This window comes from Tenebrio molitor, chromosome 5, assembly GCF_963966145.1.
Source record: "Tenebrio molitor chromosome 5, icTenMoli1.1, whole genome shotgun sequence".
Taxonomy (NCBI): Eukaryota; Metazoa; Arthropoda; class Insecta; order Coleoptera; family Tenebrionidae; genus Tenebrio; species Tenebrio molitor.
In genome coordinates this window covers 20,482,520-20,501,074 of record NC_091050.1, presented here as the reverse complement: position 1 = coordinate 20,501,074, position 18,555 = coordinate 20,482,520, and the positions used below count along the sequence as shown (strand labels likewise).

Here is an 18,555-nt window from a genome sequence, read left to right as displayed (position 1 = left end):
TATCATTTTTCCAACACCCCACTTTCGCAACCCCTACTTGACCAAAATGGCCCATTAGCTCGATGAGATTTTACTTGTTATTTTAGCCAAGGACATTTTGAAATTTTCGGCTACTGTCACAAATTAACAATTTTGCCTGCTTAATTAGGGCCAATGTCAATAAAACGTCAATAAAAAAAATTGTCAAAGTTTTATTCTAAACATTTAAAATGATGGCCCCAATATCGTATTTTAACAGAGTAAAAATTATTTCGCTGATAGAGATGAATGTGTCAAAAGCTAGGATGGCAATCGAGTTGGGGTTTCCAAAAAGTTGACAAGATCTTGACAAGACAAATAGAATTTATTAGAGGTTATGCCCGTTTCACATTAGAGCAGTTTCCGTCAAAGAATGACCTTGACGACCAAAATTTATTGCTCGCCAGGTCCATAATGTTTAACTCGTACTGTTACAAGTAATCTACCGGACTTATAACGTAAATTACTATTGAAGGTCTTTTAAAAATGATAAATAACATAAATATTAATACAAATGCAAAACTAAAATATGCAGTTTTAAATTTATTCGTCAAACAAAAATAGCAACAGAATATTTTAAAACCAAAACAAGAACAGAAAAAGGCCTAAAATTGTTTATTCGGTTACCAAACTGTTTAACGATGGACTACCTTAAAGCAAAACAAAGAACTATAAATCCTGAAGAAAAAACAAAATTCTTCTTAACTTTTTTTTTCGTGTAAGTACGTTTACATGTCACTCTCGTGAATTACTATTTAAATTAATTGTAGACACACGAGAAAGCTCTTTGTGGATGGTTTCAAGAATCTTATCAGTCACAGAAATTGGGAAATAAATTAGAGAAACATTGGGATAAACAAAAAAAAACCATCAGTGCTTCTTCTATTGTGGAGATGTTTCGAAAAGCTATATCTAATTATTGTAATTTCTCGATTAATACCAATTACGATCACGTATTTATTTAAAAATTGAAATACACATAATGTTACCGCATACATCTTTTGCAGCATTTTACGACTAAGAGTTTTAATAGTATATTAAAGAACGAGTTTTATAAGGGTTGATTTGGCGCACGAGTCCCAAGTGTAGAAAACGACCCGTAGGGGAGTTTTGTATGGGACGAGTGCGCCAATGCCCTTATAAAACAAGTTTTTTATGTTATTTTTTAGAATTTGCACCCTTGTTTTAATTTTTAAATAAAAAAAATAAATTTTCAAATTCTAGGGAATTTTGTATTAATTGGTAATTCAAGGTAACGGATGCAACTACACCTGCAACAGATGTTAAAAAGTAGAGTTTGAACATTAATATTGGAAATTTTTTGGTGTAAATGACCATAATACACTGAAATATTGATAAAAATTTCCTTAGAGATCTATTAAACTACGAGTGCTTTAAGAGATAGCCCTAAACGACTCCAAATTGAATACAATAATAGACCTATTAGAGACTCAGATTCTAAAAAGAATTTTGTTTCATACTTCACCATCGGTCACAATAATTTTACTAAAGTTGAAGCAAGTTTCTTTGGAGCTTCTTATGTTATTATAAAGTTTGTTGAATCTGTGTACCTGAATAATTTTCGATTGAGCCTTGATACATTGGGGATTAAAATCCGATCAGCCTTAACATCTCTGATCTACAGAAAAGTGCTAAAGATAAATTTATCTCAATTGGACATATCTGTCGGAAAGATAATCTCCCTCATTACCAGAGACGTCAACGAATTAGATAGTTATGTAACTTATTCCACCTTGTTGTGGTGCCACTTACTTCAGCTGTTAATAACGTGTTATGCTATATACACGGAAATAGGTCTATTGGTTCTTATTATCGTCATCATCGTCTGTATCATCATATTAATCCAAGGTAAATGAAAAAGAATTGTTTCACAGTTTTATAACTTTACTTCTAGTATTCTTGGCAAAGTTACTGTCTTCATTCAAACTGAAAACCTTGAAGAAAACCGACCAGCGATATCAGTTAACCAAAGAGATGCTAGATTCTATTAGAGTAATAAAATTATTCAATTGGGGCGACTGTTACAAAAAGAAAATTTCAAAAACTAGAAAGTAAGTAGCAATAGCTTAACTACAATTGAAAATGCAGTTGCAAGTCGCTTATCATCCTGTACCTACCTTTTTTTTTTCAGGGAAGAAGTTTCTCTAATTTACAAAGTTTATTTATTGTTAGTCGCTAAATTTACTCTTTCTGACTTTATTCTGAACGCAGCAACGTATGCTTTCATAATTGGTTTACTATGGTTTGGAAAGCAGATCAAAATTGAGACGATGTTTTTTCTAATACACAGTTTGAACATTGTATCAGGATCCTTGAAAATAGGTATTCCTAGAGGAATGCACGAAGTAATAAAATTATTTGTTGTGATTCGAAGAATTGAACAATTTCTAAAAACTGCAAATGTGCAGTTACCATCTAAGCGTGACTGTGAAAACGAAACTCTTGTAAATATAACGTTATCAAACTTAGATGTGTACGTTAAGAAAAAAAAATATTTTTGAAAATGTTAATTTGAACATTTGCAAAGGACTGAATGTAGTAACCGGACCTATCGGAAGTGGAAAAAGCGTGTTAATGCAAATTTTGCTGCAAGAGTATCAGATAAATAGAAGAAGCATGACCATAACTAGCAGAATTTCTTATGCTTCTGAACAACCCTGGTTATTCCAATCCACGATTAAGCAAAATATTTTATTTGGAGCAAATTATAATAAAGAGCGATATCTCGCGGTCCTCCAAGTTTGCGCTCTTCTACAAGACTTGCAGCGTCTCCAAGGTGGTGACGGTCTCATTATTGCTGATAGAGGAACTAACTTAAGCAAAGGACAACAATGCAGAATCAATTTGGCAAGAGCTGTCTATCGAGAGAGCGAAATTTATCTTTTGGAAGGTTGCTTATCTAATGTGGACGTACTCGTTGCTGACTATATTTTTGAAAAATGTATCAAACAATTTTTGAACGACAAGTTGGTCATCCTGGTTACGCAAAACCCAAAACATATTAGTCAGGCCGATAGTGTCATAATTTTAAGTGATCAAACTGCAAAACTGGCACCAGTTTCAGCTGTTACTTTTCCGCCTGATCTTTGCAATACAATGGGGAATGTGAAGGAATCAGAAAATAAAATTACAGGAGAAGAAGAAGAAGAAGATGAGCTTCATGAAACAATGAATTTGCTAGCAGAGACGCAGTTAGACAAAAATATATACCAAGAAATCGTAGAAGACGGAAGGATTAAATTTCAAAAATATGTGTCATATGTACAACAAGGTGGCGGATTAATTTCATTTATTGTCGTATGTATCGTATTCATTTTGGCGCAATTTTCTAAAATTGCTATGCACAAATTGGAAAATAATTGGTATGTTCAAATATTTCTATCATTGAGATTAATCTGTTTTCTTCTAGGTTAAAAACCGAAGAGCAAATCGTAAATTATGCAACTTACAACAATTCCGAGAGAGAAAATTATGAACAAGCAATCCAGGAGCGTAGCAAAATGATTTATTTGTTACCAGTTGTTTTAGTAATCGTTGCAGCAACCACGTTCTTGTAGGGAACCATATTTTTCCGGCTTGCTTCAATAAATTTCCACAGATTACTTGCAACAACCGTTATAGATGCTTCAATGGATTTTTTTTACACTCACTACGTGGGAAATATTTTGACCAGATTTTCAGAAGATTTATTGTTCGTAGATGAAATAGTTCCTTACTCGATGTACCTTTTTCTAAACGTACGATTTTATGTGTTCATTGTCCTAAATAACTTCGGTTTAGGGATTTGTGCAGGTTGTTGGAATCGCAGTCTTTCTGGGGACCATCAATAGAACATTTCTCGTAGTCGCTTTGGTGTTGTGCGTATTGCCCGTACTGACAGTTATCTTCATCATAAGGACTGGAAGGGCGCTGAAACGAGTGGAAATTTCAAGTAAACAACCATTTGCTAATTTTCCACAGTAATCTTTTTTTCTAGGTCGCAGTTCATTGATCGGTCGGGTAAGTGCCACTCCTGAAGGACTGCCGACAATAAGATCAGCAAATATGCAAAATACTATAGTCAAAGAGTTCGACAGACATCTGGATCTGTACACTTCTGCGTCTTACCTTTACTGGTGCTGGTTAAGAACAGTAGTTTTCATCCTACAGCTCTATTTTGTAGTGTACACAATGATTATAGTGATTGCTGTCTTGATCATTGATGAAGGTACACATATTTATTCTGCGACCAGTGTTTAGCAACAGACTAATAATTGTTTCAGATATATCCGCTGCGCATGTTGGTCTTGTTCTTAGTCAGCTTATTATCTTCCAGAAGGGATTTGATACAGGATTAGTCAGAGGTGTAAAACTCGAAGCCGAAATGATAGCAGTAGAACGAATTCTAGAATATACTAGACAGAAGATAGAATATAAAGATGGAGTCGCGGTTGAACACTGGCCCCAACAACATCAAATCAAGTTCGACAATGTGAGCCTTTCGTACAACCGTGAAGACTTCGTTCTGCGTGATTTAAATTTTACGGTGGAACCTCAGGAGACGGTTGCCATCGTAGGCAGAACTGCTGCAGGCAAATCGTCGATAATTTCCATGATTCTGCGATTGCACAAATTCGAAGGAAAAATATTTATAGACGGAGTCGACATCACAACTCTTCCGTTAGACACTCTCAGAGCTAATATTTCTGTTATTTCTCAGGATCCAGTTCTGTTCACGGGAACAGTTCGGGAAAATATTGATCTGAACGGAAAATATACAGACCATGTAATCTGGAATGCACTCCGGATTGTAAACTTGGATGAACTCTTTCCCAACCTAGACCACCGGATTAGTGGGGCCGATTTGAATTTAAGTCTAGGCCAGAAACAACTTTTCTCTGTCTGGCGAGGGTGATCATTTGTAATAATAAAATTGTCATTATGGATGAAGCGACAGCAAACGTCGACAGAAAGACTGAAATACTGATACACAATATTGTACAAGAGGAATTTGCATCTTGTACAGTAATCTTGATAACACACAAGTTAGATTACGTTCTTGAATACGACAAGGTGATGGTTTTGGATGGTGGCAGCATTATCGAATTTGATCGCCCATCTGTTTTGTTAAAGAATCAAAATGGATTGTTTTACAAAATGTACAAAAAAGTTACATAACTTCCAAAATTCCAATATTTTTCTGGTGTGATGTATAATTAAGAATTACATGTGTTTTAATATTTATGAAATTGTTACATAGTGCATCATCTCCAAATCATAGTAGGTTATATCTTTGAAAAAGCAAAGGTCATAATTGTGGGTGATGGGTAAATTATTGTTAAGGGGATGATATCTTGATAAAACATGTATCTTTATTATTGCTACATAATTTACTGTCTTTATGATAGATTTTAAAAATGTACGATCTTTATAATTCACGTTTAAGAAGTCATCTTGTCGTACAAATCACAGAAATTAGGAAATCAAGTAGAAGAAAGACTTCAAAAATCATAGTCAGTATTTTATTTCTTGTGGTGTTGTTTTGGAAAGCAGTACCCCATGAATGCGGCGACTCCACTAATCCCAGTCATGATCCATTCCAAAAACAGTGAACAATTTGCATTATTTAGAGTGAAAAAACTTTATTAATGAGAGCACACCAATAAAGTTGCGCAGTAGACGGAATACGTTAGTCGAGTCCATTTTTCAAAAGCTAGGGGCAGGAAAATACGAATCATTGACCGGCCATGGTGCCTCAGAGGCGTACGTTAGTGCTCTTTTGTACTTTCCATTGGCAGTATTCGTTTCGTTGTGTTTCGTGATTTCTGGGTTGTTTTCTATTACATGAAAATCTGTTCTCTTCTTCTATTCCAAGGGTGAATATATCATATTAATTAAAATAAAAGCGTATTTACCATGCCCCCATTTCAGAACGCTAATGATTCGCCACTGAACAAAATATTAGTCCCAGATTTGGATGACTCAACGTGTTCTCCTTAAAGTGTTTTCACTCTACTCAAGGCTCTCTATCAGTACCGAAAATGTATAGGAGAAAACAGCCAATTTTTGCCGGTAAATAACATCTTTAATCTTCAATTCTAAAGGGAGATCGATATTTATACAGGATGACAAAGTCGTTTTCTATGTCGGACCGGGTTAATTATTTTTAAATTTTGATCCGAACGCCTTAAAAAACACATTAATTGAAAAACTTTGCATACATTTTTCTCCAAACCTATTTCTTTGCCAATCTTCATACTTACACCAAAATGACGAGCATGTTGCGAACTAGGACGGTGTGCGTTTACTTTTTTAGTAAATGAAATCTAATTCTCTCTATTTAAAAATAATGAATCGAAGCAACGTAACTTTTGCATCGAAAAATTCCTTTTCAAGGGGTAATTTATAAGCCCTCATAATTTATATTGCCCCCTGGAGAGCGGTCGGACTCGCCGCCTCGCTACTGCTTTAAATAGACACAGACCTAGGTACCAATTCTGTTTGCCGATTTTGTCTACAAATACTTCGACTGCGTCTTTAAAATTTAATTTCATACTGTCCGGTAGATGTTCGATTACATTATCAATAGAGCATTAGGCATTAAAAATCGGTAAAATAGGCAGAGAAAAAGGCATTAACAATGCGAAGATAAACATTTACAATTAAATGTTGCTATAAGTATTATTGTTTCAGTGATTTTATCATTTACTTATCATGTAACTGTACATTATAGAAAAAAAAAACATCATTTACAACAATCAAATACATTTTCTCAAAATTCACTGATTTTTGACAGATCTTACAAAAAAACAACACGGAAGCATCACTTGAAAAAATAAGACTTCTAAAGTTCCGCACAGATTTATTTAATTTGTCGGTAACTTTCGACATTATGACAGAAACGATTCTTATTGTAAAAAATTTGAAAGTGAACGAATATCACATAAAGAAAGTAATTTCCAGGTAAAACGAGATAAAAGCAGAAAGGGGGATTTAAGTTACATTGTGGATTATAGGAAAAGTCGAATCAGGTAATGTAGATACCGTAATGGGATGGGATTTTCTATGAACTGTAGGTAAAGTTAGTTCGTTGCTGCTATGTATTGTAGTGCCCAGATTCAAAATTCCACTTCAAAGCTACCAAGTAGACCTTGGTTTGTTTACCAAAAATGGAATCCAGTAGGCTATGGTCAAGAAGTGACTTAAGGAATGGTGGGAGGAGAAAGCGGCCTCTTTCTTTCCACCCTCGCTGGAGGCAAGACGTGTTTTGTGCGTGCAGAGTGTTCTGTTAAAGAAAAGAAAATCGTTTTTTTTTTGCTAATTCCCACTGCCATCCGCTGTTGAATTAAACGGTTTTTTTTCAGTTGCAAATTAACAGACGGAGTGTTTTCCCGTGAGATTTGGTGTAAACCAGTGATATTGACGCTGTCCATTTGGCGCCACTTTTTTTCCCCTTTTGTCTCACGTGTTCCACTAACCTTTGTTCGAGCCAGGACTGTGTTTTGTGGTGATAGGTATGTTTTGCATGTAGAAAAACATTGTAATAATATTAAATTCTGACATGCTAAATTCACAAATTTGTTAAAATCGTAATTTTTTCGTATCGGAAGAAAAGTTTGTGTCATGTAATTGGAAAAGCAGTTTAGAGCGACATCAGCGTTCGTTTCGTCACGGGTTGTAATAAATGTTCCGCACTTCGATAGGCATTGGGCAGTATTAATAAAAGGTAGCAAATGCTTTTGCTAGCTATTTCATAAGCAATTGCTTTAAGTGATATTAATAAAAGTGTAGTAAATGCTAGTGAGACCTGGCTAGTAAATGCTTTTGCTCGTTTTAGAAAGCATTTGCTTGACGATATTAGGATTTGCTTCTTTTATTATTAATAAAGTTTAGCATTTGCTTGAAATAGTAAGCAATTGCTAGGATAAATGACATTCTCCTTCGTGTCGTACTAGTAGTTATAAATCGGCTGTTAAAGCACCATAAAAGTATGTTCCAAGTGGCAAGAAACCGTAAATTTTACAAAGAAAGGAAAGACAATACCATTACAAGAGAAGATGATGTAAAATTGTTTCATTTCCGAAATGAAAGTGTTCAGTGGATTGCTGATTTTTTTGGGAATGACGATGAAGAAACGCGTGGTGGTACTTTATCTTCGGTGAAAATAAAAATATTGTTGCGATATGAGGCTGATCCAAGTATAAAAAATTAAATTATTCATAGAGTAATAAATAGTGTTAAACTATTTATAGGATTTCAGATTGGGGTAGCTGAACTCATGGAAGTAAGTCAACCAATTGTATCGAATGTTGTAAAATTTGTCACGGGAAAAATTATGGACAAGGCACCACTTTGGATACAATGGGCAGTATTAATAAAAGGTAGCAAATGCTTTTGCTAGCTATTTTATAAGCAATTGCTTTAAGTGATATTAATAAAAGTGTAGTAAATGCTAGTGAGACCTGGCCAGCAAATGCTTTTGCTCGTTTTAGAAAGCATTTGCTTGACGATATTAGGATTTGCTTCTTTTACTATTAATAAAGTTTAGCATTTGCTTGAAATAGTAAGCAATTGCTAGGATAAATGACATTCTCCTTCGTGTCGTACTAGTAGTTATACATCGGCTGTTAAAACACCATAAAAGTATGTTCCAAGTGCCAAGAAACCGTAAATTTTACAAAGAAAGGAAAGACAATACCATTAAAAGAGAAGATGATGTAAAATTGTTTCATTTCCGAAATGAAAGTGTTCAGTGGATTGCTGATTTTCTTGAGAATGACGATGCAGAAACGCGTAGTGGTGCTTTATCTTCGGTGAAAATAAAAATATTGTTGCGATATGTGGCTGATCCAAGTATAAAAAATTAAATTATTCATAGAGTAATAAATAGTGTTAAACTATTTATAGGATTTCAGATTGGGGTAGCTGAACTCATGGAAGTAAGTCAACCAATTGTATCGAATGTTGTAAAATTTGTCACGGGAAAAATTATAGACAAGGCACCACTTTGGATACATTTTGCTGGCGCCCCGCGTTGAACAGCAAGCAATTACTTGTCAAGTCACTAGCATATACTTTCGTCAAGAGGATTTCTTTATTAATACCAAAACAAGCAATTGCTAGAAGCAAAAGCTTTTACTTCAAAGCAAATGCTAATGCTAAGTAGCAAATGCTTGGAAGCATTTGCTTATTTTTATTAATATCACCCATTTTCCTGGCGCCTTGCATTGAACGGCAAGCAATTACTTGTCAAGTCACTAGCATATGCTTTCGTCAAGAGGATTTCTTTATTAATACCAAAACAAGCAATTGCTAGAAGCAAAAGCTTTTACTTCAAAGCAAATGCTAATGCTAAGTAGCAAATGCTTGGAAGCATTTGCTTATTTTTATTAATATCACCCATTGATTGGTGATTGGGAATATATAGATCACTGCACGTTGTAGTTTCGTTCGCTCAGCGTAATTTCCTTTCTTTTGTCCTCGTCCCCTCCGAACCTACGCGTGAGATTCACGTACACACATGGAAGTTGTGTGCCTCGTCCCCTCCGAACATACGCGTGAGATTCACGTACACACATGGAAGTTGTGTGCCTCGTCCCCTCCGAACCTACGCGTGAGATTCACGTCCACACATGGAAGTTGTGTGTCCCGTTATCTCCCTTCCGACCGGCATGCGGATGTAGAAATAGGGCGCGGGGGTGTCGCATGCGTTAGAGGTTGTAGGAATGTTCACACATGTACTCTGTAGTTGTTATCTCTCCATTTAAACGGCTCGTGACGAAATCGCGCGTCCCCGTATCTCAACTGTACCGGAATGAAATATTTTATTGTAATTAGTGTTTAAGAAAAATTTGTTATGAAGTTTGAAAAGATTCCGCCTTTGGGATATCGTTTACGGGGGTTTTATCGGTCCCGTTTTGCAATAACCGCGTTTTATAATTTGTTTATCTTTGTGTTTTGTCGGGAAAAATTCGTTCATTCACCTTAATTCAAAAATCCACTTTGTCGGTTCGTTTGGCGTATGCGAGTGCAACGTGAGATTTGGCATTGTGTCTAATTTCTTGTTTGCCGTTATTTCTTTAAAAATTCACCGTTTGCTATTTCGATTTTGGTAAATTATGTATTTTGTGTTGCATCGTTTAATGCTGTTTATTTGTGTATATCTTTTATTTTGTTTTGTTGCCATCTTGCGTTGCTCGCTTCAAAAATTCAAAGTTATTGCGGATCAAATAATCAAATGAAATAAAAGTTTGGCGTCCCTCACATGTGTGTTTTATTTGCGGCACTCTTCCAACTGGAACCCTCATCGTTTGCATTCCGAACCTTTTTTTCCGCCAAAAGAAAGACACAACGTAGGGCTCCTCCGATTCGATGACGATCACGACCACATTTGTTACCGTTTGCGCAGGTTCAAATATTTGGCGGAAAAAGTAATGTCTTCAAATCATTACAGTATTCCATGAAAAACAAAATTTCTGACAAAATTGGCAGTTATATAAGCCAAATGGGCTTTTTTTAGGAAATGATCAATTTGAGTCCGGTAGGTGAGTTACAACAGGGAAGTAATACTTACTAGACTGTTTTATTTTTATAAATCAAATCTGACACTGAAAAGTTAAAAAGTCCAAAAATATTCGGTCATTGTTGTAACATAACATATTTAGCCGTGACAACCAAAAACAAGATAGTGGAACGTATTGATATGAAGATATGTAACCTGTGTTTCAACCTGTGTTTATTGGCGCGTAGAGTTCCAGTATCAACATACGATTTCGGATTCATGGATAACTTGATTACAAATTAATTTGATCGCTCTTTATAAGATCACAAAATTCCAAATATATCATTCTTCTCGGAAGTTTTCCTAAAATGCCGTGTCCAAATTACCTGCCCCCTGGCTGTTTTGGCTAGCTAAAGGATCATTATTGGACGACACCGTTATTCATCCCCGTTTCAGGTACAATCTTGAATATAAATATGCTGTGTTTGTTTATACATATTTCTATTTATTTTGACTCCGTCCTAGTGACTAGAAGTTGAGTTATTATCCGAGTGCGTTTTAAAAATGGGTGTCCATGGCAAGAATGAGATTTCTACAAACGGTTGCCGGAAAAGTATAAAAAGGAGAATGAAGGCAATACGTAATAAGAGGTAAATATAATGAATATAATTTCTTTTTCAATTTTACTCTGTCTTACTTTTCGCAACTGTACGACACTTGCAATCTGCAGCTATGTTATTTATTACAAATATGTTATTGTTACATGTTTTTTTCGTATCCCACCTCCACCCGGCGGCACGGAAATTTTGCCGGAGTACATACACTATTACGGATATTACTATCAAGTAATAGTGCAGTGCTTATCAACATAATTACCGGCGTTTCGCCTCCGCATTTTGACTTTGTTGTGTATTATGTTCTGTGTCAATGTTAAGGAACTTCCTCACGATGTGACATGAGTACCTATAATAATATACCTTTTTGAATTTCAACTACCAATGTGTTATCTAAATCCAGAATTTTTAAATTTTTAAAAAGAGATTGCGGTACTATTCCAGTTGCTGAAATTACAAGTGGTAAAATCGAAATTTTTTCTAAACACCAAAGATTTCTCATAGCAACGGAGAGCTCTAAATATTTATTAATTTTTGTGTTATATTATGTGAATTTGGAACAGCTATATCTAAAAGATATGCTTGCTTTTGTTGTTTATTTAAAATTATAATGTCTGGTCTGTTATGCTTAATATGGAATGTCAGTTAAAATTGTTCTATCAAAATATAACTTGTAACTGTCATTTTCCAAACAACTTTCTGGTGTATAACTATAATGTGGTGGTGTATTCTTTAGTAAATTGAATTTAACAGCTAAATTCACGTGTATAATTTTAGCGAATATATCGTGACGTTTTTAATATTCGCTTTGAGCCAAAACGGTGCAAGAAGAAATGATGTGTTCAATTGTTTCCCCTTCAGTTCCGCAAATCCTACATTTATCAATTATCGATTGTAAACCGCATATGTGTTTTTTATAATTTCTTGTATTTATAACATGATCTTGTATTGCAAATATAAAACCCTCCGTCTCAGGGTGAATATTTCTGGTTGTTCCAGTTCTTTAAAGTATCTCCCATGTAAAGACTTCTGTTTTATATTTGCTATAGTGTCAGGTATATTTGGCTTAACAATATCTGAAATTATATTATCACTTAAATTTAAAGGTGTGTAGCCTTTATCGACTGAAACCAAAGCATTAAAAAAGGTGTTCTCACGAGCTCTATTGAGGAAATAATTTTTTAGTGAAGCTATTTGATTATGTAGCAGTATTTCTAGATTTGAAAAACCCCTACCACCGTTTTCGCGTGGTAAATTAAATCTTTCAATAGCAGATTTAGGAAGGTGTTTACTAAATTTGGTAAAAAGAACTCTAGTTTTAATGTTTATGTTCTGTAAATTAGTTTTGGACCATTTTATAACACCGAAAGAATAGGTCAGTAATGTTATTCTTATGCTTTTATATTGTTTCTTTAAATATGTGTACATACTAAATAGTTTTTTTTTTGTTAGGGAGTATGGCTATTGGCGAGATCCCCTTTATAGGTCAACGCATTGCCAATAGTACCTCATTAGGTGATGTGGAAATCTATTGAACTTGAAAAAAATCAAACATGGATTTATTATACCTATAATTTATTTCATATAAATATTCATCAAGTGAGCTGTGCATGTATAAAAACACGTTTAATTTAGTTACATTACAAAAGTAACATTTATGATAGATCCCTGATCCATTATAGGTTATCTCCAATAAATCTTTACTTGATGAAAATACGGTGTGATCAAGAATGACTGAGTCTGTTGGTAACAATGAAATTTGGCAAATTTGAAATTTACCATCAAAGGTTCATTTTTATAAGAGCATAAACATAACCAGCATAACCAAAAATGATTTTAATGTCGTCTCAAGTTAAAAAAATTCAGCCAGTGCGAATTACGAGACAAAAAAAAACAGTACTTTTCAATTGTTTCATTGCCAACAGACTCGGTCATTGTTGATCACGCTGTACAAAGACAAAAGCAAATAAGAATTAGTTAATTACTTTAATTTAAGCAGTAAAAAAACGTAACAGTGCTTTTGAAATCAACAATACCGAAACGGACAACAAAACTAAAAAATTATAATCAAGGTTCGCACAGGGCAAGCAACAACATCATATCCGTAAGATTACTATTGGCGGGAATTAATCTGCAAGGCTGCCTAAATAACGTGAAACAATTGAGATGGAAAGTTTAGTATTTTTTACTGTGTTGTTTTGGAACTCGTAATGTAAAGTACGGTGTTTACCTGCATGTCACTACATATTTACAAAACATAATTACAGAGCCAAAAATAATGTATATTTATTTAATTATGAAAATAAACTGATTTATAATTTCAAAATTTTTATTTTCCTACTTATAAATTTAAATTTAAAATTAATTTAGAAACAGGGCAGAGGGTAGCAGGTAGTCTCCTTTGGGCGAAGTGCTCCTCTTCACACTAGGAGGTAACAAATACTAATCCCCTCATTATTAGCACTGCATGGTAGTGCCTGTCGTAAAACGGTCAGCAGGTGTTGTATGGTTGGTTATATAGTTACGAAATAGATAATTTCGTTGGGTGATGGGCACCCTTAACCCAAGACCCAGAGACGTCAGCAACCCACATAATGTATCTGTGAGGCAGTGGCGGCTCGTAACAATTTCAACTGGTACGGCAGATTCGTTGGTATTTTTTTTTAATGCTCAAAGTTGCCGTATTTGTTCCATAATAATAATATAATGGAAATTAAAAAAAAAACTTTTTTTTTTGATAAAGAACAAATTCACTGTTCAGCAAGAACCAAGAGGAAGGTCTAGCTAAAGCAATTCTTGCTAGGAGGGGAGGATTAAGGAATTTGGTAAGGTAACGTAGGTGACTAATAATTTATAAAAAAAAAAAAACGTAGCGAAACAACTATAAAAATGTAAAAGAACACCAAATTTCAAAAAAAATATCACATACTCGTATAATACCACGAGTAGGCAAAGTTATGTGTGCCATGAAAAACAAGGGGCGCTTTTTACTTCATCCTCAACCGTAATCGTAATTAGAATTACATTATTAATACTTTGAATGATCTCATTTTGTATGGTCTTGGACAAACCAGTGAAAATCGTGGATTCGTCTAAAAATTGTTTAAATTTATCATTATGCCGCTTAATAATTTTGCAAATTCTCTAAAATTGCCTTGATTAAATGAATTTTCATTTTTATTATGCCCTTCAAACGCTAGCTCTTGTGTTCCTAAATAAATAGTGATGTCAATTAATCGTCCAAGGGTTTCGCGATTTTCGGTGACTTTGGGATTATGTATATTCAATAACACTTTCGCGATGTGCATTGTCTAAGACGTTTGCAATATTTTGTTGTTTTCTTCCAAATAATTTAAATTTTAGCAGGCTTTGTGTGTGATCTTTTGAAATACCGTGTTTTTGCAGTGCCCTACCGATCTCTTTACGATTGTTAAAGCCTGTATAGTTAGTTCCACGGACCTGGACGTTGCTCAGAAAAAACTAAGCACGACCAACAAAACAATCTATTCCTAATTTCGCTACCTGTAATCCACTTTTCATAGCATGAAACACAAAAACCACGATTGGAGCCGTCCGCTTTACTAATTACTAAATTTGACATGGCAGGACGAGGTCGTTTCAAATCCTTAACAAACAGTTTGTCATCGTAAAATAATGAAGATAATTTATTTCTCAGTAATAAATCTAGAGTACCTATCTGAATTATTATTGCTCACCACTTGTCGAACATTTGCCATTATTAACACGGAACAATAAAAATTAAAGTAACACAATTTAAACGTCAAACCGTTGAGTGCTATTGTGGTTCGAAACGAAATAAACAAAAACCCTTACTCTGCGTCACGGTAGAGAATAATATAGGTAAGACGACGAAACGTGTCCAGCGCTGAGATTGTGTCCCTCGAACGCTAGACATGTGCGAGTGAGAGATCAATATAAAGGATGGAAAAGGTAGTGCTCAGTCCAATGCACGCATACGAAGGACTGCTATTATTTTTTGCATTTTTTCCCTGACAATTTACAAATTTGCCGTAAAATAACGGGTATGCATTTAAAACAATCTAGTTTACATAAAATACGAGTCAAATTAGCTACACAGGTAAGGTTACAATAAAGTTTGCATAAAAAAATCTGAAGGGTTGTCTAGATATTTAGTAATGAAGTAGCGGATGGATTAAAATATTATAAGGATAAGGATAATTATTTAAAACATTGAGATGTAACAATATTATTTACAAAAAGATAAATGATTTATTCGATGCTTTAAACCGCCGGCGCCGTCACCCTGCAGAAGCTATCAGAGTTAATAGCAAGGATTTTATGGTATACCTAAGTTCCTAAGTATAATGAAGCATTTCGTCGAATAAATGAGAATATTTCCAGATATTGAATTCAAATTTGAATTACTTAGACAAATGGGAAAAAATGGTCGTAGATGGACAAATTACTAAAAATCAGTTTCTAACAAAAAGTACCACAGATTTGCGCGTTACAATTTTATCTACTATTCAATTAAGTCAATGTTTATTAAGTTGTGGATTTCATTACGTACTAAGCAATAAGTTTAATTTTTATGTCAAAATTAATTTATTATTTTTTAGTGATGAGAATAAATAGTTATTTGTACTAGTTATGAAAGCCATACTTCTTTACTGAATTTGCAGTTTAATCAACCAAATGAGTGAAAAAAAGAGACTTTCATAACGTCAACGTGTTATACACACTATTTTTTTGCAAATCGTTGTAAGTTGAGAAATTTGGCCTAAAAGGATTTATGAAAAATTAAAAAAAAAATGGGTATGCTTTGCCAATCATCTCCAAGGAGATGGAAAAAAATTATGCAACTTTTATTACGATTTTTCGTTTAAAAAAGTGCAACTTTCATTACGATTTTTTGTTTAGAAAAGTGCTATTTTCATTGCGATAATTATGCAAAAAATAATATTACAAAACTGATTTCAAAAATACAAAAAAATTGTCATAAAAAAAAGAAAGTCAAGACTTCAAGCGCAATAAATATTTAATATTTTTATCTCATTTTGATTTCATTTTATTCCCTAACCTTTACTCCCAGAAACTGATGCAAAAGAAAACTAAAATAAGAGATTCAATAACAGTGAATAATTAATATGCGAGGTACCATTAGTTAATACAGTCTTTTTGAAATTCGTTTGCCGTATTTACGTTAAACGTTAAAAGGTTTATTGCCTAGATACATCACTATTTTAAGTCACCTTATTGGTTTATAAAGTCGTTTACCGTTATTGTACTACCAGCAAACCTATTCAAGAACTCTTTAATCCTTGTCTTGGTTTTTATATTAATTTACACGCCGAAATTAGTGAGCCGCTGCAGCACTACCTTCTCCGTCTCTTTCTAACAGGATCGTCTAATACAATAATAAGTCCTCCATAGAAAGATGCTTCGATTTTAGTCAATTCGGTTTGACCCGGAATAAAATAGGAAACCAACTTTCCTATAACGATGGGCCGAACAACACTACAAATCAATGACTTTGTAAAAATTAATATTAATTTACGATCTAACATACGTATGAATCATTGATATTAGTTTGGTGGTTCCAAGTAAAATGTAATATTTCCCAAATAAATTCCACAGAAGTGAAAATACCGAACACTTGTTTTCATTTTTTTGTTCATTCCATTTTTGTAAAATGCGATTTCCCAATTTTTGGGAGTCTAGATCGGGGAGAACTTCGTACAAGTCTTCTTCTTTTAGTTCTTCTTTGACGCCACTTTTAAATAGTTTCCAAGTGAAACTAAAATTTTAACTAATAATAAGTTTTAAAGAAATTTGCACTGAAAATATCTTAGTACAGGAATGTCACTTTGGAAAATATGTTAGCTGTTTGCCTGGGATTGATTGCTCTTTTTTGTTCTAAATAACTATCCATTGCTTGACTGTCGATAAACTCCAGATGCTCACTGCCTATTTTAAAAAGTTTTTTAAATTAAATAACGTTCAGATTTACATATTTGTGAGTCAATTTGAACAATGTTCAGTTTGACCTTTTTTGAAATGTTTTGTCGTTTGTACTTACGTGAGAGTCTTTCTGGTGACAATCTGACAAAAGCTTTAATAATTTACAATGTTTTTTATGTAGATTTTCCTAAACATAAGTTTTGGCAGAGCACTAGTTTTGTATTAACCTGTTGCAAAACAGTTACCTTCAAATTACAATTATTTAGCTACCATTACACGATATATCGTAGATAAATAGAATATTCACATATTTCAGATAAGCAATAAAGCAATTATTTACTTTACTGCATGCTCTGTGATAATAGTTATTTTTCTATTTTGCACGTTTAAAACACAGTCAGTATAACACTCAAACGGATTTCGAAAAGGAGTTCTTTTCGATACCGGTTTCAGAAACATTTACTTAAATTTTTAATGTTGGCAGTGACTCACAAGTACAGCGTGATCACAATGACTGAGTCTGTTGGCAATGAAACAATTGAAAAATATTGGTGTTTTTCTGTTTCGTAATTGGCACTAATCGGATGTTTTAACTTGACACGACATTAAAAAAAAAATTAGATTATGTCGGGTATCTTTATGCCGTGGAAGGAGAAAATTCTGGAGATGGCACTAATTCAAATAAGTGTACCGGCCCGCGAAAACTACAGAGTCATAAAAGGTTTCTGAATATAGACGCTAGGCCGCTAGGCCAATGGCTTCCTTCGCCTTCCTTCCAGACGCATTGTGCTTCTTTATCTAGCTTCTAGCGCATTGTGGACTGCGTCATAAAAGGTTGTTGCACGTGCTTTTAGAGGGTTCGGATTTTTAACATGGGAACCATAGGAAATGCCATCTCCAGTCTTTTCTCCCTCCACGGTTTATGCTAATACAAAAATGACCCTTTGATGGTAAACGTCAAATTCACCTGTCAACTCTGTCAAAGCTGACAACCGGAAATACGTTTAGATTACAGTGGTACCAAAATCATTCAAATTTGCATTGTTACCAACAGACTCAGTCATTCTTGCTCCTTGGTCAATCATCAAGACGGCGGTGGTTTGAATATTAAATGTGGGATTTTGCATCATTTTAGTAACGACATTAATTTTACTTAAAATCTCATGCTATACCGGGTGGGGCATCGTATACGCGCACGTGAGAAATCGCGACTTCTAATTAAAAAAAATTGTCGAAATTTTTCAGACTTACCTGGCTATTGGTAAGGTACTATCGGCGCCAACGAAATGTGAACGAATTTCTGGTGCCATAGAAACGTCTTCTGTTTTGTTCTACATTAAATAAAACTTTGTTCAGTGGCGTACTATATGTATGAAAGTTAAGAAAAGATTTCTACATATTACCTATAACTTTCTATTACAATTTTACAATTTTCCTCGAGTTTGGCAACAGCCCTCGCTTTTCCCATATCGGTCAAGT

At 34.2% G+C, this 18,555-nt stretch overlaps 2 protein-coding genes across 3 annotated transcripts in view; one reads left to right on the top strand and one right to left on the bottom strand.

The window, feature by feature from the left end:
• LOC138131086 (probable multidrug resistance-associated protein lethal(2)03659) overlaps window positions 1-18,555 on the bottom strand; it is a 47,168-nt gene that overhangs the window by 22,179 nt on the left and 6,434 nt on the right. The window lies entirely within an intron of this gene.
• On the top strand, window positions 182-5,529 carry LOC138131173 (ATP-binding cassette sub-family C member 4-like). Of its 2 annotated transcripts, XM_069048010.1 has the most exons (7): window positions 182-1,887; window positions 1,934-2,090; window positions 2,171-3,401; window positions 3,449-3,776; window positions 3,820-3,970; window positions 4,016-4,246; window positions 4,302-5,529. In XM_069048010.1, the coding sequence occupies exons 4-7, from the start codon at window positions 3,669-3,671 to the stop codon at window positions 4,931-4,933; spliced, it is 1,122 nt and encodes a 373-aa protein (XP_068904111.1). In that variant the 5' UTR covers window positions 182-1,887; window positions 1,934-2,090; window positions 2,171-3,401; window positions 3,449-3,668; the 3' UTR covers window positions 4,934-5,529. The 2 variants fall into 2 exon arrangements, with proteins under 2 accessions (XP_068904111.1, XP_068904112.1); XM_069048011.1 differs by having other exon boundaries at window positions 2,171-3,776.